Raw genomic sequence first — 26711 nt, 5'->3', positions numbered from 1 at the left:
GCGATAACACAGCTCCATGTATTAAGGGGGCTCAGTGTGAGAAAGAATCGCCTTTTGGAAAGTTGTGAAAGAATGGATTTCCTGTGGTTCTTGCCTGTCAGGGTGTATTATTAATATCTTGTGAGCTTAAGGGAAAGAACTGGACTCAGTGCATTTAGAGTCCTGGGGACCGTGCTCATCACCATTACCCGGTCTTTGCCTCACCAGCTCAAGTGTAGTTAAGGATGTTGATAAAAGGCGCAGAGCAGTGTCAATGGACAGCACAATCGACCTGCCCAGGAGGTCCCATCTGTCTGCCATTTAGGAAAGGGCACAATCACACCTTCCTGAAAGTTGGCTGTCATGGCAGAAAAGAACCAGAAAGGGTATAAAAAATCTGGTAGAGAGGAACAACCAGTGTCTTGAGCAAGTGTGATTACCTGTAATTTGAGTGGAAGAACCATACAGAAAATGATAAATGTTTAAGGTTGTGTTTGTGAAACCCTTAATATATTTTTTATTTGCTTTGGGATAAAAGTCTTCCATTAGGGCTCAGAGGCCAATTTGAGTCTTCCGGGGCTCAATCCTTTAGGGGAAGTCACCCTCCAGCCGGTGAAGCACTTAAGTAGAAATTAAAGTAGGTCATCCTATTACTAAAGAGAAGCCCTCCAGCAAGACAATAAAACAAATCTTACTTGTTGGAAAAGGTCAGGACTAGAATGAACAAATCTCATTGGAGGCTAAAAGAATCTATCCCCCAATATTCAGCCATACAAAATCAACGCTAGCCTACACAAATTGAGAACCATTCTTGGTCTTTACAATTTGAGAGTAATTTTACACAGCCATTAGTCAGCTGTATAGATGTTTTCTGAGTTGTTGAACTGCCCAAGGTTCACTTACAAACACATTTAGAACAGGATTTCCAAAAAAAAAAAAAAAAAATGGCTAGGGAGTGTGGTCCACATATACCACCACCACACCATCTCTGCAACCATCAGCACTTTCACTAATGGGTGAATGCAAAATGCAACCCAAAAGGCAAAAGGAGAAGCGAAAAAGAAAAGGAAATAAAAGGAAAAAAAGAAAAGGGGCTGAAATAAGCACACAGAAGTGACTTATGAGCCATTGATCCAAACCTGTACCCTGTGGTTTCTCATTGACCCCACATGATATTGGACTTCCTTCCTTTTTACTGTCTACTGTTACTTATGGATGAGGTTCATGTTTCATTTCAACCCTATGTGATAGCTAAGAAACAGTTAACATGAGGATTCTTCCTTCCAAAGTTATTGGGGCTGCATTAAAATCTAATTCTACAAGCTTGTGGAAAAGAGCTTGTGTGGTAGGTACAGGTGAAGTGTCTCTTTAATTGTGGAGTTGATCATCTTGTGGTCTTGTGATTCCAAGTGACTAATGAAAATGAAAATAAGTATTAGTTCATGTGCCTGGCGTTTAAAAGGAAGCTGGCACAGGGCCAAGTGCAAAATCAGACTTGGAACTTAATCAATATGCCTTGCCCCTTCATACTACTGTTGTTGGCAATTTGGTTGGCTTTGACGTAGAAGATTGAGAAAGAGTAAGTGGGAAGTGACAGTTGTGGCGGAAGGTATTATTGATATATATAGTTGAAGCCACTATCAATTCTGTAGACTAAATAGAATTTTAATAAGACCAACAGTCGTTGAGAGGTGCAGTGTCATTCATCAAATCCATTAAATGGTAGAATATATCCATTTTCAAATTATTTTCATTCTAACATATCTTTAACTATTTAAGACAAAAGGGTGGTAAACAGATTGTTGTACACATTTGAATTAGACTGAGACTATTGATTCAGGGTTTCTAGTGAGTGAATTATCAATATGGCCAACTGAAAATTTCTTTTGGAATTACTGTGGATTGGCACATGAGTGTATTTGAATAGATCATGCATAACCTAGATTATTGTTGCAGCAAATCCCTTGTATAACATTATGACTGTTACATGACTTCAGTAAACCAGATGGTCCTGAGTCACTGAAAATACTTTATTTAATGATTACTCAGGTGAATTAGGTGATCAGGGCTCTAGAGCAAAAGTAGATAGATATACATGGTGTGCTGGGACAGCCTGTGCCAAAGAGCCCAGGAAGACATGCACAGTGCGTTAGACCTGCTCAGCATGCAAACACCCTGTGCTGCTTAGGAAACAGTGGAGTCACAAGGTTTGTCATTGTTTGGCAGGTGTCAGGGATGTCAGTTACTAGTCTCTGAATTCACTAAAGAGCTTAGGAAAGGGGAAGATTGAATGTGACGATAGCACTACAGAACAGGGGTGTAAGGGGAAGGCCAAAACTTCTGGTTAAAAATTTTTTATACTTAATTTTCATAATTAATTGCAGGAAATGACCCCTCTTTACTTGACAATTTATAAAAGCATGTGTGAGAACCTTTGGAATATGTTTATAACAGTGTTCAGGCATCTCAAAATTGGTAAAAATAAATCTGTTTTGGAAAATACCGACCATTCAGTGACAATTCATAATTTGCCTTTTGACACCCGTGATCAAAGCTTTGTAAAACCTTTAACTTCAAGACAGAGAAATATGCTTTTTGAATGGTTTTAAAACACATTTGAGAGCCTATGTTAAAGAAAACAAAATAATCACTGGTCATTTGACGTTTCACTCAAAGGGCTCAAACAGAAAATAGTTGAGCCTGTTGCTGTTGCTGCCTGACACGGTGAATCGGGAAGGTATGGTGGTGCCAAGCTCAGTCAGCGAGGGCTTAGTTATCTTCTTTGCCTTCTGAAAATCACTTAACATATCTAATTTTACAAAGTAGTCATTTTAGACTTCATCTTCGCATTGTAGTTACTTAACAGTTAGCTTCTTTATAGTCATGATTTGTATTAAAGTTGATAAAAATTGTGGCAAAGACATTTTTTGATTCTAGAAATCTAATGTTGAAATGACCAGGCCCTCTCAGTGAGGGTATCACATTCTCTTCCAGTCGAGGTCATCACATACACTTGGGAAAAGAGGAAAGAAATTCCAGTCTTCTGTCTCATGTTAAACAATAAGCCAGAAGAATAAAACATTCGCATCAGTACATGGTAGAAAATGCGAGAATTCCATTTCTTCTTTAGTGTCTTCATCCCACAAAATTACCAACACCAAAAGTCCCCTACCTCAGCCCAATGTTTTCATTCCGCTCCTGAAATGACCCATAAAACAAACCAGGGTCAATAGAGCCAACACAGGTCTTTGTAATCATGGACATTTAGACTGTCATTTCAGTACACCTAGCAAACCCGGTCCCAGCAAGTGTCGTGTACTGAATGGCTCTGCTTTGAGGTCTACCGTCTTGAGCATCCCTGATAAAGATGCCTTGTGTCGTTCATTTGGGCTCTGAATAAATGCAAGTCAAGTATGTAAGCAAATAGTCAAAACTCATCCTCTCTCCTGCTTCTCGTGTGTTAAGTAGTTAGGTACTGTGGGGATAAGCAGAAGTGTTTCCTGGTAGCCTTGAGTAGGGTGAGAGCCCTGTGAACTGCCAGCCCATCCCACAGGCCCTTCTCCTCGGGACTCAGTAGCTGACTATGAAATGAAAGCAGAGGGACAGCAAAGCAGCCAAGAGCCAGAGCAAGTGGTACAGTAAGTTGTTTATCCTGCGATCATTCAGGCCTGGATCCAAATTCCATCAGAGTAATTGATCTCCCGATCAATGTGTATCTCTGCTTCATATAGAGCTCAATTCTGGAACTAAAGCACGGATGCAACATAGCTTCTAAGCATTTGGAAGGCACGGAAAACCCATAGGAATATTTTAATATTGTAAACCGTAGGGCCCAGAAGAGGGACAGTGACTCATACAGCATTTCACAACCAATTCTGAGTATTGTCCATTTCGGGAACCCAGTGCAACTTCTGTTATCAGTCCATCATATTTATAGCTTTATGCTGGTCTACTAAAAATTAATTATTAATTATGTGAATGATATATAAAACAAAGAGCAGAAGACTTAGTTCCAATGATAGGATGAAATTAAGAGGGTTTTCATGGCTCAGGCGTTATTTCTAACCAGAATTTCTTAACTGCATTTGTAACAATCAAGTTCCTTGAGGGAGAGCACAAGCGTGGGCATGAGGAAGAGGAGGGTGGGAAGAATCCCTGTGCTCCTAAATCTGTGTATATGAAATACGTGACATCTGTTCACCTTATATAAATTTAAAAAAAATTAAGTTCCTCTCACTTCACATGTTGTTTCTGCCTTTTTCCCTAGAGATACAAATAAAATGTTTCTAGAAGTGAAACTCACATGAATATACCAGATTAATATCTTGGGTCTTTAAATGGCCTTTTTTAAAAAAGATTTTATTTATTTATTTGACAGGTAGAGTTATAGACAGTGAGAGAGAGAGATACAGAAAGGTCTTCCTTCCGTTCGTTCACTCTCCAAATGTCCGCAACAGCCAGAGCTGTGCCGATCTGAAGCCAGGAGCCAGGAGCTTCCTCCTGGTCTCCCATGTGGTTGCAGGGGCCCAAGTGCTTCTGCTATCCCAGTTCACAGCAGAGAGCTGGACTGGAAGAGGAGCAACCGGGACTAGAACCCAGTGCCCATATGAAATGCCAGTGCCACTAGGATTAACCTAGTGCTCCAAGGAAATGGCCCCTAAATGGTCTTTTAATATGCTAAATTCACTAGGAGGTTCTTGAATTATTACTGCTACCCTGACATAAAGCCCTTACCTAATGGAATACATGTACAAAGCATTTAATATTTTCTCTTAAAAGTCTGTTTTGAAAAGTTACCCACTGTCCAGTAAATAGGTTCATATCATAATCAGCTCTATCAGAAGTGTCAGTGTGGATTTACCTAACAACATGGAGGATGTACTTTCGGGTAAACTGGGATGTATTTTCAGATAAACATGATGATGAAATAAGTTCCTGGAGGCAGGAGTTTGGGCTAGGTATTGAGACATAGGCCGAGACACCTACATCTCCTACCAGAATGCCTGGATTGGAGTCCCAGTTCCACTCCCAGTTGCTACTCTGCACCCTAGGTGGCAGCAGGTGATGGCTCAAGAAGCTGGGTCCCTGCCACTCCTTATCAAGGGTCTGCATTGAGTACCCTCACCTGGCTTTGGCTTTGGCCCAGCCAGCCCCCTAGCCAGCTGCAGAAATTTGGAAAGAAATCAGCAGATGGGATCTCTCTCTCTCTCTCTCTCTCTCTCTCTCTCTCTTTCTCTCTCTCTTTCTCTCCCCCTCCATCCCTCTCTCTTTCCCTCTCTCTCTTTCCCTCTCCCCCCCGCCCCGCCACCTTCCCCTCCATCTCTCCATCTCTCCCTCCCTCCCTCTCCTTCTCTTAAGCTGTCTGTTCACTGTAGCATCCACTTTCCACTGCTGGCATTGGGCTTTGCTTCCCAGGCATGGGAATTTCTTCAAGGTCTGGTGGTCCTTTGATGGCACATTTTGCAAAATCTAGCAAGTCATTCCTACTCCAAATGAGAGCAAGAATCATAGATGTACAGTGCTGGGTGACGACAGGGGTTCCCTTGTTTGTTCAGGGTGCCCTAAACTGGGCACTGCCTTTGCTTTGGGACTCTTGGTTTTACAAAGTTTCAGCTGTACTTACTTTCTCAGTCTCAGCTCCTACAGTTGAGCATCCTTTTAGGATGCAGGCTGTCTGCTGGGACATCACTTTCGTGAACCCCAGGCTATCATGGGCCTGATGAATAGGAAGCACTCAACAGGTGTTGTCTGAAGCAGCTATTGGTGTTTTCCAAGCAGGAGATGTGAATCACTTGGGTGGAAAGAAATGTCCGAAAAAAGCAAAAAGATTTGAGGCAGGGATGTCGGTGTGAGAGACAATGGAAGTGCGCAACAGGCGGTGTCACAGTGTCGGCAGCAGCAGGAGAAGCCATGAAAGAAGCCTCCTCTCTTAGCCCTACCACCGACTGACTGTGCAGCACTAGCATTGTGCTGCATTCCTCTGGGCCCCACCCTCCTCCTCCCTAAAGTGGGATTAAATAATACGTATCACCCAGGCGACCTGTGCAACTTGCCTAACACCTGTTAAGTTCCCCCTCTTCCCTGGTGCATAGTAAATGAAGTGACCGTTGTTTCTGACAGACTAGCACCAAAAATACACAAGGTCTTCAAACGTTCACAGAAAATGTGTGTTGTGGAAAAGCTATGCATGTATTTTAAAACTTTTTGGTACCAAAATAATTTTTTTAAATCCATTTTCCATATGCCTTTAAGTATACTCATTTATTATAATATCTAATAGATGTAACAGTATGCGATCCTATATACTATGCAATATGTTATTTATACTGATTAAATAAACCAGTATAATGTACTGTTTGGGTTGCACCTGCCAACATAGGGTTTCCTCCTTTAACGTGACAGAGAACTCTGAATTCAAAGGGAGAGATGCCCATTACCCCCCTGATTCTGAAGAGCTTACACTTCAGGAAATCAGCACACCACACGCCACGTGTGCGAGAAGGAAGGGGCGTGGCCTTCCATGGGGATCTGTGCTTCAGTGAGTGGTTGAAATCCTCACCCTGACGCAGAAGGAGCTTGCAGGCTGCACATAGGCACTTCTGTTCCAAGTGGCGCCTCGGCTCCCCAAGGACAAACCTCAGATAATGTGGGGTCTGGGTGCCTCCCCTTGTGGCTCAGAGGCCTGTGTATTCCACCAGATGCCGCACACTGTCTCTGTACCAGAGCCTGTTGTCTGTTTGCCTGGGTGTCCAAATCGAGAAGCCTCCATCCTCAAGGCTGGATGTAAGACTTGAACCAGCATCACAGAGAAGCAGGGTCGCCTCTTTGATACTGAGCTCTCACAAACTGGAATTTTACTGAGCGGAAGCATAGCCTGATGTCTTGCTCGGAAAGCAGGTGACTTTGCTCTTTCCATGTTTTTACATCTCAGTCACTCAGCTGCTCCCCTTTCATTCTGGTGCCTCTCCCTTGATTTCGGAAGAGAGGCCATTTGTGCCTCTCTCTCTTTTTCTCTCTCTCTTTTTGACAGGCAGAGTTAGACAGTGAGAGAGAGAGAGAGAAAGGTCTTCCTTCCATTGGTTCACCCCCCAAATGGCCGCTACGGCCAGCGCACTGCACCAATCTGAAGCTAGGAGCCAAGTGCTTCTCCTGGTCTCCCATGGGGTGCAGGGCCCAAGCACTTGGGCCATCCTCCACTGCTTTCCCGGGCCACAGCAGAGAGCTGGACTGGAAGAGGAGCAACTGGGACAGAATCTGGTGCCCCAACTGGGACTAGAACTTGGGGTGCCAGCGCCGCAGGCAGAAGATTAGCCAAGTGAGCCTCTTTTTACAACTGTTCTGTAAGATGTCTGGATTTAGGTGTTGTAGGACACTCTTAGGTAAGGTGCTTCGAGGCATCACAGTGCGTTGTTCTGGAATTCTTTTTGAGTTAGCAAAACAGTCCGATTCTACATAATGCATACAGTTGAGTGCTGTGATCTGGAACATGTGGCTTTGGGGTCGTGATGACATGGACCTGTGCTAGCCTTCTTCGTATTGAGAGAGAAGAGACAGAAAGCCCTGGGGGAGTCTTAAGAGTTAAAGGAAAAACCCAAAGCTTTGCGGTATGCTTTGTATCCACTTTGAGAAAATATTCTTGAGTGAGATTCCTCTATCTGAAAATAAGGCTTTTGTTTCTGCACACTACTGGACCGCTAAAAGTCAGATTGCAGAGACAACGCTTGGGAAGCTTTTTCTTCCCCATAAACAGATACATGTGGGCATTTTGGGCTCTGTCCAGGTTCCCCCTTGGAGTGGCCATGAGACCACATGTGTGTGCCTGAGCCGTGGAGCACCACCAGTGAGCTCTAGCAAAGTGTGATTGTATCCACAGGCCAACAAATTGAAGATTTTTTTTTTCTTTCTAACTCTTTTAACTGCTGCCAGACGGAGTGGAAGGTTCACAGTGGGAGCCCTGTCCTCACTCCTCAGCCCAGTCTCCTGGTTAAAGAGAAAGCACAGGAACAGACCCCTTTGTTGTCTGTGCTAACCCATTGCTCAGGCAATGGAGACAGCTTCCCCAGCAAGCATCTTAAGAACAGCAAAGCCATTTTAGCAGTCGTAACAATCCCCCTCCCTAACAGCTGAGAAGTATTGTACTCTGCCTTGTCCTAGCAGTGAGGAACTCCAGGTCTGGGCAGGTTGCTGGGCTCAGAGTCTGTACTAAGCCATGGGTAGGTATCTTCCCTGCAGTCCAGGCCTAAATGAGAGGAACATCACAGATGCCTGGCACATTGGACGGGGAGCACATGCATGCATTTAAATCATGTATATTCTCCTTTTTTTTACTGATGTAATTGTGAAATATGTTCTTTTTGCATTCATAATTAGGGGGTGGAACAGATGGTAAAGGCTTAGTTTAAAATAATCTGTCATTAAAATAACCTAGCCTACTGGTAATTCTTCTCTCTAACTGGAGTTTGGGCAGAGGAAAAAAGTTGGGGGTAATTTTTCTCCCGTCTGCAGTGGAATGTGGAAGAAAGAACCACTCGTTTCAGAATGGGCGTGTACACAATTGTCCTTGCACGGGCTCCGTAGTCAGAGTTCACTCTGTGAAATTGGGCTGCAAGAGAATATGCATAAAAACAGAAACAGAGACAAAACCCCTTTGACAAATATAAATCCATTTAGCACAATGCATTAAACATTAGTGTACCTTCAATCATGAAGCTCTAGTTAGTTTTATACCCTGCAAGGAAATAGCCTTATCATTGGATGAATACCGTTAGAGGCATTCAGCTTGTGGGGTTGAGAAACTGTGTCTTACACTTTATATGCGATGCTGATGTTGGGATGTAAGCTGCCGTTACATGCGTTCTTACTCAGAGTTGCTGTAGTTCTGGAGTTTGATATCCGCGCCTCACTCCTTGTATGTATACCTCATAGACTTACTGGGATGTGACAAAGGCAATCTCCCATCAGCCCTGTCTGGATGACTGAGAACTGTTTTCAGTAATAAGAAAGCAGTCTTGATGAATCCGATACTTGGATGCCTTTAAAATGCCTGGTTCCCTGTTTCTTCTAAGATTTTGTTCTTCATCTGCTTTGAGGAAAGCGGATAGGTTTCAGCATGGCTTGCTAATAAATCTTCTCGAGGAGGGACTGGTATTAACATTTGTGTAGGTTCTTTTTCATCTTAATCCAACCTTAGTTAATAATCAGAAAATTCTACATAGTGGGTAAGAAGATGTAATTAACCCTTTGACCCCAGAATCTTAATTGGCGCCTGTTGAAAACAGTGGGCAGTTAAAAAAAAATTAAAAAGTAGCCTGCAGTGACTGAGCAGCACAGTACATAATAGCTTTTTCAATTCAAATTTTTTTTAAAAAAATTCCACAGAACTTTCAGATTAATCACATTTGGTTTCTGGAATTAACTGATGGAATGTTTCCTTCTTCCTCCCACCTTTTTTAATGGAGACACCCAAATGAAACCAATACTGATGTTATTTTTCCCATTTTTTAAGTGACAGACTGCAGCTAGCTAGAGACAGGGACCACCTGAACCAGATGATGACTGTGTGAAAAGTGATCATGCGGACCCACTTTAGATTTCAGATCTCATTCTTTTTCCTTTTTCTTAACTTCTAAGAATTTATTGGGAAGGCAGTGGGAGAGAGAGAGACGGAGGGAGGGAGAACACGAGCTCCCATCTACTGGCTCACTCCCCAAATGCCCACCACACCTAGGACTTCAGAGGAATCTGGAGCCAGGAGCCAGAGGCAGGCATTGAACCCAGGCTCTCAGATGTGGGATGTGGACATCCTGACAACTGCTGGGCTAACTACCAACTCCCTCATATCTCATGCACCTGAGCCATGGATACTCATCTTAGATTATCACTATAATTGGCCAAAATGACAAACACAAAAGTGGAAAAATACGATTAATGACTTTTTTTAAAAAAACTCTGTGATGACTAGCAACTAATCTGACTAGTTGTTTTTCCCTCTACCAATCTGGCCATTATTTTTAATTGAATTGACTGGATGTCTTTGTGTCATGTAGCTCTACACTCATTTTAATCTCACCAGGAAATTGGAACATGTGTCAAAGCCTATGTTTTTGCCAAACAAAACTGGCCAGTTCTTCGATGGCCGCTGCTTAATAGTGTCAGATGTTTAGCCTCAAGATATCCCTTCTCCCTGTGATGGGGTCCAAACTTCCCCTAATATTTTAGTAAATGCATGAGATCTGAACAAAATGTTCAAAACCACAGTCCCCATTAGGAGAAAATAAAGGATGGCAAATGGCATCTAGGAATAGCTCTGGATGCTTTGGAAACCATAAAGGAATTCACTCTAACTCTGATATTCCAAATAGCGGGAAACATTCTAGACTATACTAAAAACCATTGGTATCCTAATCTGAAAATAATCTAATAGCTCCATAAACAGGACTCTTAGAGAAAATAATTTCCATTTCTCTTACACACTGTGATATGTAAGGGAAGAGGAGCACTAGGCTAGGAGGCAGAACTGGCTTTATTGAGTCTTGGTTCAGCAAGTGTTATGTCTGGCTAGAAAAAATAAGTAAGACAGGGTCCCAATGTTCAGAAAATCAGTGTGGGAGTTGAATAAGTTGAATAAATCTATCCTTGTTGTAAATGTTTTAGTAATAGTATGGACAGGAAGAATCTTAAATCCTGGCTCTGCCACGTGCTGACTCTCTGAACTTGTCCATCTCAAAACCCGCTCTGTGCCTCAGTTTTGTCACCTGTAAAATGAGAGTTTGGATTACAGATGATCTTCGTGCCAGCTCTACTGGGCCTTTTCTCTGCTCCAAAGTAGTCTTCCACCTGCTGCTGGTGTCCATGGACATCCCCCTGAGATCTCACACTGTGTTGTCACTCTTACTTGACAGTGCTGTGTGAAGGTTGGAGAGGACGGCCCACACTATTCTGTGGTTGTGTACCAGGCCATCCTGTTAGGCTAAAGGGTAACCTAGCAAGACTCCTTTCTCCAAGAGGAAGATGATAAAGGCTGAGGGTCTTGCTCCTCATCAGTCATCCTCCAGAAACATCTTCCTGGGAGTAAAGAAGTGTTGTGCTGAAATCTTTTCCCAGACTTGAGGGATAGGAACTTCTCTCTCTTTGCACCAGGTCAAAATGACTCTCCACCTCCATACCACACCCTGTGACTGAAAAGCTGTGTCTGAAAAGTCCCCAGAGTTTGGCAGTTGTGTCCACGGTAAAGAGCCCAGTCCTCATAGGTGGTGTTTTGAGTTCCACAGCTGTTTCAAAGGGAAAATACTAGAGCAAAGGTGCCAGGTGACCTCTTGTCACTTTGGAAGTGACATGAACTCTCTTGTTATCGCCTCCCCCTAATGATGGGATTCTAGCATTTGAATAAATCATTGGGGGAAAAAAAGAATGATATTTTAGAAGTCGTTGTTTACCTCTTAGTATACCTATTTTAACTTCAGAAATGGCATGATTATTTATCTTCACATCATTTCACATGTATCTGTTACAAAATCTTTATTTTTGGTGGGAAGTGGTGTAGTTATTGAGTGTGACTGTTCAAATCCAGACTCCAACCTAGGAATGGGCTTGCTGCCTAACTAAACCAAGCCTCAATTTCCTTGAATGTAAGATGTAGATAATAATATAATTGCTGGCCGGCGCTGCGGCTCGCTAGGCTAATCCTCCACCTTGCGGTGCCGGCACACCGGGTTCTAGTCCCGGTCGGGGCGCCGGATTCTGCCCTGGTTGCCCCTCTTCCAGGCCAGCCCTCTGCTGTGGCCAGGGAGTGCAGTGGAGGATGGCCCAGGTGCTTGGGCCCTGCACCCCGTGGGAGACCAGGAAAAGCACCTGGCTCCTGGCTCCTGCCATCGGATCAGCACGGTGCGCCAGCCGCAGCGCGTGGGCCGCGGCGGCCATTGGAGGGTGAACCAACGGCAAAGGAAGACCTTCCTCTCTGTCTCTCTCTCTCTCACTGTCCACTCTGCCTGTCAAAAAAAATAATAATAATATAATTGCTTCATATAGTACATGTAAAAGCTATGAGGCAATACATGTAATCACTTAGCACATAGCTCTTATAAATTTATTATTTTGCCCCATCTTGGCTAAAATCTGATTTATGTAATTAGCACTTTTGTGGAGCCACATAATGTGACTTGTGAACTATTTTCAGAACCCACTAAATCATAGGGGAGGAATGAATGCCATGCACAGTTTCTGATCAAATAAGGCAGTAAAAATGGATCAAAATGCAAGGAAATCCAACTTTGATATTTTTGTGTATTTATATATGTGTGTATTTTGATGTACATGTATGTACATGCATCCACCTATGCATACATCCATGAAGTCATTGTCTCAGTCCACTTTGTGCTGCTGAAACATAATACCCAAGTCTGGGTAATTGGTAAGGCAGATTTATTTCTTACAGTTTTAGGGACTTGGCTCTCCAAGTCAAAGGACTCTCATCTGGCAGGGGCCTTCTTGCTGTGTTATCCCATGGTGAAAGGTGGGAAGGAAAGAGGGCGTGCACAGGAGCAAGGAAGGGAGTCTAGCTCAGCTCATTATTTGGTTAGACCCTCACCTATGGTAGCTGCCTCACTGAAATAAAGGAAATAAATTAATGCATTTGTAGGGCACAGCTCTCATGACCTAATCGCCTTGTAAAGGTTCCACCTCTCCAGACTGTTGCATTGAGGGTTTCTAACACATGGACATTGAGAAATACATTCAAGCTGTAACATTCCTGTGCACATAAGTATTTTCAAGAAATAGTTCAGTATTTTGGGTGGATGAAATTATTGTTAGCATTTGTGGACATGCGTGCATCTACCTGAGTCGCATGTACTTCTTCCACCTGTCTAGATTTTGAAAATGATGTCATTAATTTAGTGTTTATACTTACCTTGTTCCTGTTGTAGGCTTCCTGTAATTGCAAATTCACAGCCTTTGTTTACACGACTGATCTTGAGAACATTTGTTCATGTAGCAGAAGCATTTGTGCAATCAGCCTTGATGGAGGAAGATAGAAGTCAAAGTTGTGGTGTTCTGGTGCACAGTAGGGTTACAGCAGGTGGTAAAAATGAACTGTATTGCTTTCTAAAGCTAGCAGAAAATATTCTGAATGTTTTCACTATGGAGAAATGGTCAGTGTTTGTGGAAATGAGTATGTTTACCCTGATTTGAACATGACGCAATGTGTGCATGTATTGAAACATTGAAGGTACCCAACAAATACATATGATTTTTACATACCAGCGAAAAATGAAAAACAAACATGGAAGGGAGGAAGGGAGGAAGATGAGGGTGAGATGGGCACAAAATGTACTTGAATTGCAAGAATTTGAAACATTTTTCAATGTTTTCACCAGATAGAAGTGATAAATGAGCAAATAGATTTATTTACCTTGATTTAAATGGTAAACACTTTGTACAAGGATCTAAATATCACATAATTTCACCAAATTATATGGAATTTTTATGTATCAGAAAGTTTTTGAAAAAGAATTTGGAAAGAATGTGTTTCCAAGCTGCTGAGGCCAGCGGTGGTGGACACCGTCTGTTAGTCAGACTGAGAAGGCGGCCCTGTGTCAGGAAAGTGGGATGAGGCCTCGGGAGTCAGGGCTGATGGGTAGCCTCTCTTTTCCTTTCTTTCTTCCTTTGTGACAGAAACTAGATCACTCTACAACTTTAATAAAGAGTTTTGCAAAACAGGACAGTTTCTAAGGATTCAGCTCATAAACTCTCACCTGTGATGTGCTGTTTTCTGTTTTGGCACAACTGGCACTGGAAATAAAGAGGACGTTATTCTTTATTCATTCACAAATTGTTGATGTCTATCATAGCTCAAATGGTGATTTTACTTGCTCTTCACCTGGGACCCTTTTTTCTTTTCCTTTGATTGTAATTTCCATTGCTGTTCAACTATTTAATGGAGAATCTGGCTGATTAAATCTCAGTAACCGCTGAATCCAAAGTAGATACATAAATAAATAACGATGACGTCTCGTAAAATCGGTGTGACCTTATTTTATGTATCTCTGTAATGTATCTTGAGCAGACTGACACAAACCTAAGGAAGTCTCTGAAATAAAGAGAGCTGGCAGTCTTAATTCAGGCCTTTAATGTAATCACGTATGCCACAATACGGAAAGATCTTAATACCGGTAAACGTGAAGGAAAACTACTCTAGGGTTGAGTGTGTTACTTTGTATCCATTGCCATATTAATTAAAGCTCCATCGTTTATTTTAATTAACTTATTTATCTGTTTATTTTTTTTCTTGCAGTCCCTGGATGGCTTTGTATTTGCACTAAATCAAGAAGGAAAATTTTTGTACATTTCTGAAACGGTCTCCATCTACCTAGGTCTCTCGCAAGTAAGTAAAACGATTTGAATTCTTGGTGGCAATTCTGAAGGCTGCTCCAGACTTCTGCTTTCCCTTCTTTAAAGGATATTCTGTTTAGCATGAATTATCAGATTTATTATTTAATGCCTCTACCTGGCTCTTCTCTCAAAGTCATTGAGACACCCGGTGTCAGTGTTGAACGTTTAGAATCAACTTGTGCTCAAAAACTTGAGTCCCTCTCCCCACCTGCCAAGGATCATTATTAATGTATTGAGAACAAATGAAGTTTCTTCCCTCAGTTGTTTTGAACTTTGAAACCTTTGTGCCCGATAGGAGAGGGACACACTAATAGAGCTTCCCTTGTGTCCTATTACTGGATGTTTATGGAGTACCCCGCACTGTCTTGGGAGCTGACACCATGGTAGGAGTCATCTGGAGTCAAGAAATGCTGAAAGAGACCATTAAAATGTGTTGCAAGGAGGGTTCCAGCAAGGTTATATTTTCCTGCCTTTGCAAATGCTTCCTAATGCCAAAAGACGATTTCATGAAATAAGGTAGCCTTATTGTTTGTAATTTAATTACTCAGCCATGGCTGTCCCAGGCTGAAAGGGAAAAAAAGGCAGAAGCCAGTAGGGCAAGGGATAGAATCTCAGAGTAATAGTTCTTGGTATTTCTCCGGAACTCCAACATTTTGGGTCCATTGGATTCTAAGACATAGGCTACGTCAACTGAATACCAAAATCTCCTGAGCAAAACTTTGCAATTCAGCTGATTATCCAGATGTGTTCTCCGTGAAAATGCTGAACAGCTGGGTGTTTGTGCCCACACAAGTGATTGGCTGGACTTGACCCCTTTCATCTGCTGGTTTGGCACAAGGCAAACTCAGCTTCACGGGGAGGGATTGTGTCTGTTGGGGGTGGAGGGAATGGGTTGCCAAGTTGGATAATCTACCTCTCATTCAGTTACCCCTTTAGAGCTAAAATCAGAGATAAGAAGCATCTCTCTTAAGCAGGACCACCCAGCCTCACTGCTACTGAAAGTTGGCACAGGTATAAGGAGACAGACATCCAGCACGGCTGGAACATCTTGGCCTTTAGTGGGTTTGCTGGCTAATAGCTAAATCAAGAAAGACACTGGGAAATAATATGGAGAAAGATTTGGCACTTGAGGAGAATCGGGGAGGAGGAAAGACACAGCCAAATTAGATTATTTACTGTTGAGAATCCAGACCAGGGGTCTAGTTCATTACCATTTGTTCGGGGAATATGCAAGGTGCTGGCTTTGGTGTACAGAGTACTTCTGTTTTATGTGGGCTTCAGCAAACTCTACGACAGAAACCGAGCTGTTGTTTACTTGGTATTCTTGTATCTTGTTGAAATCTCTGGTCTTGTCATGATTGCTAATAGACTTTAACCCTCATCTTAATCTGTTTGGAACCTAGTACTGAGGATCCCCAAATCTGAAATCGGTGCATCACCCTGTTGTGAATACCATATAGAACTGAAAATGCCGCTGTAAGTGGTTTTGCAATGCCCATAGTCATCTGTTTTATGCAGAGTATCCAACAAAGTTTAATAAGCCAGTAAGGAAGAAGGATGAATAATTAGTTGAAGCAGGTAAATGCTAATTAGGGAACTCCTGAAAAGCATCCACTGTATACTAGCTCAAAACACGTTTTCCAGCCCTGGTTAGTGGTGTAATCCAAATTCTGTCAAGGCAACTGCATTTTCTGTAATTGAGATGTGTATGTTTGCTTTGCATAACAGATGGCTCTGTGTGCTTAGACTGATAGCTAGGAAAATAATAATTGCATTATTCTGGCCAAAAGAATATTAGCTCTTGGGTTTTGGCCATTTCAGTCAGTCCTCCTGCCAGCACAGCATATGCACATATATGGATTGGATTTTCAAGGAAATTGATGCATCTGGAATAGTGTGGCCATCTGAAATATCATCTGTTCAAGAAAAATTTGGCTTTAACCCTGTGCTGGTTTCTCCCTAAAAGCAGTTTATTTCAGTGCTTTCCTACTGTAGCAGTAAGTCAATCTTTTCCTAGAATCTGAGACAAATAATTGAGGTTTCTACAGAAAAGAAAGCAGCTCTGTAGCCATGGGACAGTATTTGGCAACTTCGCACAGTCAGCCCCTGCTTTCACACGTGATGGGTTTTAGTGCATACCAGTAGACAGCATCTTGATGTGCTTGGGGGCAGAGCCTGGCCCAAATGCACTGTGGCTTTCTCCTGGGGAGTCTGCCTTCAGGCTTGCTAGAAACAGGCCAATGCACAGGTGGAAGCTATGAAGTGTGAGGCAGAGGACTTGATCTCAGAACATGGTGCAGCTAACATGATGAGAGGTGCATCAGGATAATGTGAATTTTTTTTTTGCATATCCCTATGTGTATATTTAGAGTTCAAAGCTGAAGTTTAAGAGTAGTTCTGAGTTAATATGAAATTAATCAGGTAAGAGCACAGTTTATTATTATACACCCAGCACAAGAGAGGCACAAGTTAAAAACTCTACGGCAACACTTTGAGAAGGAGTTAGCCAAACCCAGGTTGGGCTGTGAGTCCCAATAGGAAAATTGTGGTCCTTGAGACACAGCCCTTGTCAAGTTGTGTGAGTGACCTTTGTTGATTGTGGGTTACTCAAGGGTGATACACAAATAAATATACTCTCAGTTCTACAAGGTAGCATGTGCTCTTTCACAGATACCCACTTAAACGTGCATACCCTTAGTTAAATGCACGCCTACTGCTTTGCTTGTGTTGTACAACTTTGGCTACGTGGTTATTCCATCACAGACAAGACAGGGATAAGGAGTCTGTAAAATGATGGTTTCCTTAGATAAAGACACTGTGTAACTGGATCATGAAAGCCTTATCCGGTGGGATTGTTGAGGAATGTTGTGTGCATATCAGTTTGCTAGTCAGAGCATGGCAGTGCCTGCATATCTAACGCTCAAGATATTCCGTCCTCCGTTTTATTTGCTTTCAACATGTAAATAAATATGGTGGCTTTAAAACAGCTTATGCTCAGGAAAGAATTAGGATTCCTTTTTGGCTCACGGAGCAACTACATGGGGAAACTTCAGCTGAGCTCCCGGGGCAGCATGGATATAGAGAAGCCAGAGTGGATTTTTTCCTTTACACTCCATTGAGTGCACCAGCTGCTGGTGTCCAGGCACGTGCCGCGTGCGGGTTGTTCTCATCCGCGTATTCTCGTGTTGTTGTGACCATGGGAATGAAGTGGAGGATGATAATATCTGAACCTCCTCAAACACCCTTTTGACTTTGCCAGATGCACAGTGGGCACTCCAAAAAGGTCCTACAAAGCAGAATTAAAAGATACATGTATTGGAGTGCAAAAACATTCTTGAAATCCCTACCTAGTTTTCTCCTAATAGGCACATTCTGTGAACTTGTGTGTGACCTCAACACCCAAGAGCCGGCCTCAGGAACTCGGAGGATGCATGGTGCTGCACTTTTGACTGTGATGAGCATTCTCAGCTGCTCAGCATTCGGCCTTCTCTTGAGGAAGGTCCCGCCACATTGATGCAGACTTTGTTTTGCAGAGGAATTAAATGATTTTGCATAGCTCGGGATGGCATGGAGAGCTCTTAGAGACAAGTCTGCTCTCCAGTTAGAATGGAATAGGCAGAAATGAAAATGAAGAAAGAAAACAGAATGCATTCCCTGACACACAAATATAGCAGTGGTGTAGAGCCGGCCTCAGAATCTAAGGGGCCAAAACACCAGAGTATCCAAAGGAGCCTTGAAATGATAAATGCAAAGCATTTGTAGTTGATGTAGGACTTCAAGCATGGAGAAATATTTATTTATTGGTTTATACTCTGTCTTTTCATGAAGGATGTGAAGTAGTTGACATGAACAAATGCCACAAACACAGTATCAAAACAAAAGTAAGAAAATGAGGAAAAAAGATAAAACTAGAAAGTAGGTAACTTGTTCCCACACAGTAGGAAAGCACAAATAGAGGTTTAGAAGAGGTAAATGGTCTCATTAGGCTTCGGGTTTGGACTGTGAGCTCCCTGATAACCAAAGGAAAAAGGGAAAAATATAGTCAGCCATCAGAAGTAAGGCAGCATTGTTTCTTAAGGAAAGCTAAATTTTTCTGAAACAGAAATCTGAAAATAAATCTCACATAGGATTTTGATACAGGCTAACGGAAAGATTGACATATTGATTAGTTTCCACTGGCGTCCACATTCCCAGCACTGCTGTAGTAATCCACATAGCAAACACACACACACACACACACACACACACACACACACATAGTAACTCTCATCCTTTCAGCCCCGGGTGTGCTGGAGACCACGTTGAGAGTGACACTCTGTTCTGGAATTCAGGCCTCACAATGGCATTGGCTGGTTTCAAACCAGGTTTCCTGTATCCACACTCAAACCCTGCAGCTCCTTGTAAGCCCACATGAGAAATTCAACAGAGTAGTTGTCAGAGGTAGAGTATATGGGTCTCAGTTAGCCAGAGGTTTTAAGTGGACCTCACATCTTGGGAAAACATGGTTGTGTCTGCAATGAAATGAGAGCGGATGACTCTGATGCACGCCTATGCCAGCAAAATATTTTCAGTCTAACATGGAGTCTTGTTTACAACAAAGCGGGATTGAGAGCCAACTAGGAACTCAGCACTTTTTGCAGTGGTGATACCATTGGAAGATACCCCACTTGGCGACCCAAGTCTCTCCTGAAACGCATTCTAGTGCCCTCTCCCCTCCCCAGGCCCCCAGTGCCCAGCTCCCGTATAATGAGTCCCTTGCCTTCTTCCCACCCAGTCCCTGCTCTCAGGGAAGATATTTCCTGGCTTTTGTGAGCCAGCCAGAAGGTAGCTGCAGACAGGGTTACAAATTGGCTTGTTGCAGGGCAGCTTGCTCCAAGGGGCAGGGTGGCTGCAGATATAATAAGAGCTAACAGAGGTGAAGGTGAGAAGGGGTGAGTGGTCGTTTTAAATTTCGTCTTTTATTTTAAGCCATGCAGACGTATTTACCGCAAACTCCTTTCCTCGTCCTGCTGTTCATCTCCATATTTTAGATTTCTCTGCATTTGTTATATAGAATGGCAAATAAAATTACAGCAACGGCACACAAGTACAAGGTCAAATAAATGACAGAGCTCAGTCTATTTGTGAAGCTATTCTGAAAGGGAACCATGGTGCCAAATGTGGTTTATTTGAATAATAAAGAAGAATTAGATTCCCCTGATAACTTGGCTGAGGGCCAATAAATCACTGGAGGTTAAAGATGCTTTGCAACCGCCATGTCTTTCTTTTGCTTTTCGAAAGTGCAAGCCTCAACTCTTCCATTCTGTTTTTCAATGCAAATCAAGTGGAGGTTCCTACGTGGTTAATATTCTCACTTCCGTGCTTGTAAAAGATACAGATATGTATATATACATTTCTTGAGTGAAAAAAAAAAGAAGACATTAGCTTTCCTTACAAGTTATTACTCTTGTTTGGCACCATCACGTCCTAGAGAGCTGGAATATAAAGACAAAAAGGTATTATATCAACACAGCAGAGGGCTTACAATTATGGAGACAAGCATTAGCATTTTTGTAGATGATATTCTAAATTTATGCAATGCTAGGATAACCGGGGTTCGTTCTAATAGATGAATGCAAATATTGCTTTATGGCCCCCCCTTTCAAAATTCTTTCAAGAAAGCATGGCTTAATTTTGAAAAAGAAGAAGAAAAACATGCATAATTTTCTGCAGCTTGTAACCACTGCCCCCGCCATCACCATCACCACCCCCACCACTAGCAAGTCTGCATTTCTCTCCTGTGCTAATCATAAAAAGTTCATCACTTCTGGATGGAACAAAGAAAAATGCCCTTTTGAATGTGGCGGCTCCGAGGGTTTGGAGACTATTGAGAAAATATAAGTATCAAAATAATTCAGAAACAGTACAAGGCACAGTGGCACATTATCAATTTACAACATTTAAATTGATAAATGCTTGGTACTGAAGGCCTGCAAGGGCACTTTGAAAAGCAAATAGCGACCTGGTGAAGAAATTGATTTTTCCCCCCCGAAAATGACTGCATGATGCATCATTTGACTGCATGCTGTCCGAGTGCTTGACAGAGATAATCTCAGCAATCCCACGGGTGACCTTATCGTTCTCACCAGGGCAACTTTGTCTGTGCTCTGACTTTGTGCATGTCAAGGCTCCTCCCGGCAGGATCCTTGGGGGAAGAAGTTCCTCTGTTCGATCCAGATATTGAACGGCCCACTCTTCCCCCCTTTCCCTTCCATCCCACGCTCCCAAATAGGCAAACACGCCTCTCCATTTCGTCCATGATTATGAATGAGCCCGGCAGAAGATTCCAGCTCCGCGCACTGTATCTTTGTTGAAGCCCTTATTACCTTGGAGTGCGCAGAGTTCTTAAGCGATAATCTATATGGGCAGGGATCTTTTTGTCAGGAAGAATAGGAAGTCCCTAACGTTCTCCTCTGGTTCCTGGCCCTGTTAAACTCCATGGAAAAGCATAACCCGTGTCTTTCTTCCTTGGACTCTCAGTGGTTCCTCCCTCCCCACACCTCCCCCCCCCACCATAATCTTCACATAAAAACCTTCCGAAACCCTATCTCTCTTAATTCATAACACCTTGATGTCTAACAACATTGTTCTCTGGGCATCCATTAATTCCAGAAATTTCTCGTAGAACTTGAAAACGGAGTGACAATGCCATAAGGCCAGGTCGCATATCACCCTGTGCTGTTTGGCGTGGCATCCCAGTGGCAGGCTCTTGGGCAGAGATCTGATGTAATCCATGAAGCTTCTTCAGGACTACTTGTGTTCAGAAAGTATCTTTCTCCCAGAGAGGAATTAGCGATGATTTTTTGATGCTTTAAGAGTTCCCTGTTGATGTATATGGATGTGTGTCTGTGCGTGTCTGTTTATCACTAATCTTCCTGCCACACAGCTTGTCGTTGGTAATTACAATTCTTGATTAGCCACTTCTTGAAAGCAGCAAATCCCCTGCCTGGTTCAGCCCCCTAAAGCTCCGGTCCCCACTGCCTTTGACACCCTCAGTTCACCATCTTCAACCCCTTTTACCTCCTCCTTTCATCCCCAACATTAATTCTGAGTGAACAAGACGTGCTTCCTTGCTTTTGACAAGATTTGCTGCAGTCTCATGCGACAAAAACCCAACACTCATTCCAGATTCAGAAAGTAGGATTTATAACAGCATTTTAATTTAATGTTGGATGTCGAACATATAAAGAGATCACAGTAGTACTAGAGCTGAAAATTGATGCCTTTTTTATTAGTGTCCTCTCAGAAGTGGGTGAGACGCTGTTTGTGCATTGGAGCACGGAGCAGCACAGTCAGATGAATGAGGGTCTGCTATCTGCAAGGAATCATATTTCAAGCCACTGTCGGCCTCTATTGATGTGCTCAGAGTTGAAAGGTTATGCTAGTAAATGCCATCCGAATTTCCAGCATTAGAAATCGGTAGAATAATCTGCTGGCTGTCACTTTATGCTCAGCCTAAATGCACTGCGTGGGGATGTTTTACTTATTTTAACTCCAAATTAATTTCTTATTACTGGTGCGTTTCTTTCTCTGCTCAGTGCTTTCATCAGTCCCCAAATGGGACTGATTTTTTTTTTTTTTAAACAGGTCTTCAGAGTAGACCAATATCGGTGAAGGAAAATGAAAGAAATGTGTGTCATCATCCATGAGAATCATGTTATTCTTATTTATTCTTTGAGCATATTTTACCAGGCAGTGAGCCTAAGACACAGGAAGCGTGTGCAGAGGGGACTCTGCTTGTGAGACTGAATCCTAGCATCTCGGAACAATTCGGGAGAGGCTCGCATTTTCAGATGGAGAAATTGAACACTGTCCACACTGCTTCTTGATTTCTGGAGTTTTAAGTGAGCAAGAGAAAAAGAAAGGAAGATAGAGTGGCCCTCCTTCTACAGATCAGGACATGCAAAGTCAGGGGTAAAAAAACCACTTTGGAAGTAGCCAGCCTGTTTTATTTGTGTGTACAGCAGCATTTTCACAGTCATTTTTGAGGTGGAGCGCTGAGCAAAAGTAAGAAGAAGAAAATTTAGTCATCATCATTTGAAGTCTGTAATTTATTCATTTTTAAATAATGAAACGGTGTTTTTCTGAATTAACCCATGTATTATTCATGCAGGCATTGGCAATATAATGTCCCTGGTTTTCTGGAAAGCAATGTACACTTCTTTGCCTGACAAGCAGTATTTTCTATATGGGTTTTTATTTCCTGGCTTTTTTATTATGCAAAGTTGGAAAGTAAAGATAATTTCTGTCCGTAATGTGGTGCTTATAGAGGCAATATATGCAAAACAGTACCTCTACTCAGGTAGACCAGCTATCCTTACTCAGTTAAGCTGGACCCTAGGAGAATGATGAGCAGATGCAAACCATTCATATGACGAATGAGAAATAACTTGACCTTCTAGGAAGGAGGTCACAGAATCGTTAAATTCCTGAGAAATCCTAATTTCACTTCTGTGTACACACATCCAGTCCATATTGGGTGTCAGCTTTTACATAGGAAGACACGGTTTTCCTGACAGGAGAAACATAGCAACAGCTTCAGTGATAATTTCAGTTGCAACATAATAAGGAAATTGACTTGAGGTTTTTGCATCAGTGCTAGAACTAGACAGAAAACCTGCAAATGGATGCCAGTTCTCCACAGGTGCCCTATGGCATTTTATGTTTCATATCCCCATTCCCTCCTTTGGATGATAGTACAAAGATGTATCTCTTTTTCCTAAAATGGTCATTTTTCAACAGATTGAGAGCAGTTGATTTGATTATGGGATGCATCTTTAGATGTATATTTGTATAAATGTCTATTCACATGTCTAATCATGTAGAAATGTATATAATTGGATGTTTTTTAGTGGATTGTCATGCTTCCTGCATTTTTGTCTAGTAATACAAATAATTGACAGAACGAGTCACCAAACCAGCAAAGTAGGTTTTCCTTGGGTGTGTCCTCTTTCTTTTAACCCCCTACAGCTGCAGATTTATCACGGTCCATAATGAGAGAGAAAGTTTCCCTGATGCTGTTAAATTTTGATATGCTGGGCAGATTAAGTCTATTGCTTTCAAAAACTGTGCCAAGTTTTTGAGAGCAAGAAGAGGTGAGCAGAAAGAAATTTTCTCTGGGAAGGAAGGAAGGAAGTAGTGTGCGAAGGAATGCTTTTCAGAGGATTTTAAGGCCCTTGGTAGAAGGACCAGGACACCTGTGGGTCACACGTGGCATCTGGTCATTCTTAGAAGTGTGTTGCTAACACAGCTTTTGGAGCTCAGGTAAAGAATTGGATGCCGTTAGGAGAACTAAAGTTTATATTAGGAAGCTTCCTCCCCTTTGGCTTTCCCTCCCCAATGAAAGCGTTATTTTGGCACCACAGACAATCCTCTTAGCATTGCTTTGCCATGGAAACAATGGAAAATTGGCTCTCAATTAGACAACAGCTAAGGCGGCGAGGAATCTGCACATTTGAGGATGGTTGCACGGACCTCTGGGTTTGATTGTCATTCTTTCGTCTTGACGTACAGCCATTTGTTCCTAATGTACTTTATTAGCTGATTATATCTGTTTAATCAAAGTCCCTAATTGTTGAACTTGATATTTATTAGGAGCTTAGAAAAACATTTGCATACGACCTGCTGGGCTGTTTATAGGGGAGACACTGAGAATTGTTTCCAGAAAATAAAATAAACATGATAGTATTATGTCCAATCTGGTTCTTTCCCGTGAGATGTTCAGGTTTGCTTTATTTGAAGAAGTGGGAAGGCTAGCAAAATAGCCAAATATGTCAGTAAAAGATTATTTGTATGGCAAAGTGCTTCTTTAAGTGGTGAGTTCCTTTCTCACCGTTGAATATCTGTGCAAAGAGTCATTATCTAAAAGAAGCATTGGAAATGGGATGAAGGCAAGGGAGAGAGGCCGAAGAATTGAAGTGTTGAGAGGCGTTCTATTTTAAAATCAATCAGAAAATGAGATTGTGTTGGCAGACAACTTGTGAGGGTCCGGCAGGGCCCACGCCTCCTGGGAAGCATGGGAATGACCTTCACCTTGGTTGCCACGTGTAACAGGAATGCCGTTGGCCACTTGGTCATCAGGAGGAAGGAAATGTGTTCCCACTGCTCCGTTCACGCCAGTGAACTCTGCTTGTCCTGGATCCCCTCGGAGGGCTGTGCAGCTTGGGGTGTCCTGTCTCCACATCTCTGCGCGTTAGACAAAAAGGTACACGTCCCTGAGGACAGAAGATGCACATTCAAAGAAAATAAGAGGTGATACTGGGAACGAGTTCCCTGAAATAATAATTTTTAAAAAACTCATAATTTTTCCAGCCTGCTAATGAAAATTGACATCTACGATGTTTCCAAACCTCCTCACTTGAGCAGACAAGTAAATCATACAATTACTTGCACGCATTCAGCTCTTTTAGTTAAAAGCACAGGCCTGCAACCTGGGCTTGTAGCATCCATTGAAATGAAAAGAGTTGAACTGAAGATATTTCTGAAATGTCACAACTGCTCTGTGACACTAGATGATATGTTTATCCATTCATTATCACCGAGAACACCTGGGGCGGTGCTCAGGAAATCAGATAGTGCCTTTTCGAATAATTATAAAAGAAGCATAGATTAGCAAGCGGAGGGGAAAACAGACAATCCTGAACGACGATGTTGCTAATTTTGATCTGTCTCGGGGCATCAGCTTCCAAGTCACAACAGTGTAATAACTGGCTGCAACTGTCACCAGTACTGAAGAGAGAGGGTGCCAAGTGTAACTATTTCTCAAAAGCAAATGTTTCCTGGAGATGAAATCCAAGCATTCGCTTTCTGTTTATCAAATTAAGACACTGTGTTCCATGGTGTTTCCCATCGTCCGTTTCTGGCTGGATCCTTTTTGTCTGCTACTCATACAGTCTGTCGCCAGGAGGAGGAGCTGCGGACGGGGTCCAGGAGACAGGGTGCTGCCCTGGTCTCTGCTGCTCATCAGGCGAGTGACCTGGGAGCAGCGAGTATCTTGAATTTTTTAGTGTGAAATGCAGGACTGATTTCTCAGCCTCTTTCTTCTGCAGAATGTGTTCTTGCTGCAATTCACTCAACACTGGCCATGTTTTTTTTTTTTTTTTTTTTTTTTTTTTTTTTTTTCGGAAGCACCAGGGTAGGGTTGGGGGAAGGGGTCCTGGGAGAAGGAGGCTATTTTATTTTTAACCTTCAAAGGAATTTAGTTGAGCAGATGCTACCCTGAACTAGTCAGAGTAGAAAAGAAATGATATGGCTTTTAAAGGGCACATCTAGCATATCTACTGGGGTAAAGTAATTCTGGCAATGCTTCAAAGGATATAACTTTTGATGGTAAAGTAGGTAGGCTATGGAATGAAATCACATATGGCAAGCTGTCAAAGTCTCCTACACTTTCAGTACATTTATATAAGTGCAAATGGGGGCTGCTTGGATGGAGTCTCTAGCAATTTCCTGCTAAGACTGCCTTCAGATTATCTGATATTATTTGACTAAATTATCTCTGTGGAAGCTGAGGACAACTTTTATGATCAAATATTTTGAAATTAGTTTTCCTCATTGGCAGATTATCTGAAATATGAGTGGCTCTCATTTGAGCCCTCGAAATTGAAAGGCTTTGGGTAATAGCAATTATATAAAAACAAGGGCACTGAAGTGCTGTGTATCACGTTGAAGGGGATCTGTTTATAGGTCAGGGACGTCAATAACTGGAGTTCTTGCAGGTCCTCCGTCGTTACCCTTTTACTCTGGCCTCATGCAAAGGACAGACTGACTGTCTTTTTAATGAGAGTATTTCATTTTCAAGAATAAATACTGATTTTCTTGACTCTAGACATTTCAGCATCATCGATTCATAGTTATTACATTTCCTAGACCTTTCGTAGGGTTCTGAGGTTGGAAAAAGTGGGAAATACATTGAAAATGTAAAAAAAAAAAAAATCAAAACCGCTCTGAGGGGCTGTTACCTGATGGCTGATGGGTGTACTCCTGACTCCTTTTCTGTGATACCCTTCTTTCATTCTGTGGGACTTAGCAGATTGTTTTTAGAGCCTTACTAACAATAATGATTATAACTATCATTTCATAAGCTCTCGCTATGAGCCAGGCTCTCAGATCTAAATACTTGACTTCAATTTTTAAAATGTACAGTCCTACGATTGTTAGGTACAATTACCATCCCCATTTTATGGATTTTAAACACTGAGGCAGGGAGTTTCAATAGCTTTCCCAGAGTGGTTCAACTGGAAAGAAGCCACTAGCATGTAAACCCATCTCACAGGACTCCAGAGCACTCATTGTTAACTGGCTCT

General features: G+C 42.3%; 1 protein-coding gene across 10 annotated transcripts in view; it reads left to right on the top strand.

Moving 5' to 3' along the window:
* The window catches only part of NPAS3 (neuronal PAS domain protein 3), a 927347-nt gene that overhangs the window by 666401 nt on the left and 234235 nt on the right, over positions 1-26711 (top strand). For all 10 annotated transcript variants that reach the window (XM_070053760.1, XM_070053764.1, XM_070053762.1 and 7 more), the window contains one exon: positions 14270-14359. In XM_070053760.1, coding sequence (XP_069909861.1) covers positions 14270-14359 — 90 coding nt within the window. The remainder of the gene's footprint in view (positions 1-14269; positions 14360-26711) is intronic.

The sequence above is a fragment of the Oryctolagus cuniculus genome, chromosome 12, assembly GCF_964237555.1.
Source record: "Oryctolagus cuniculus chromosome 12, mOryCun1.1, whole genome shotgun sequence".
NCBI classification, from domain to species: Eukaryota; Metazoa; Chordata; class Mammalia; order Lagomorpha; family Leporidae; genus Oryctolagus; species Oryctolagus cuniculus.
Note: the sequence above shows the minus strand (reverse complement) of the source record. Positions and strands in the feature narration are given on the sequence as shown.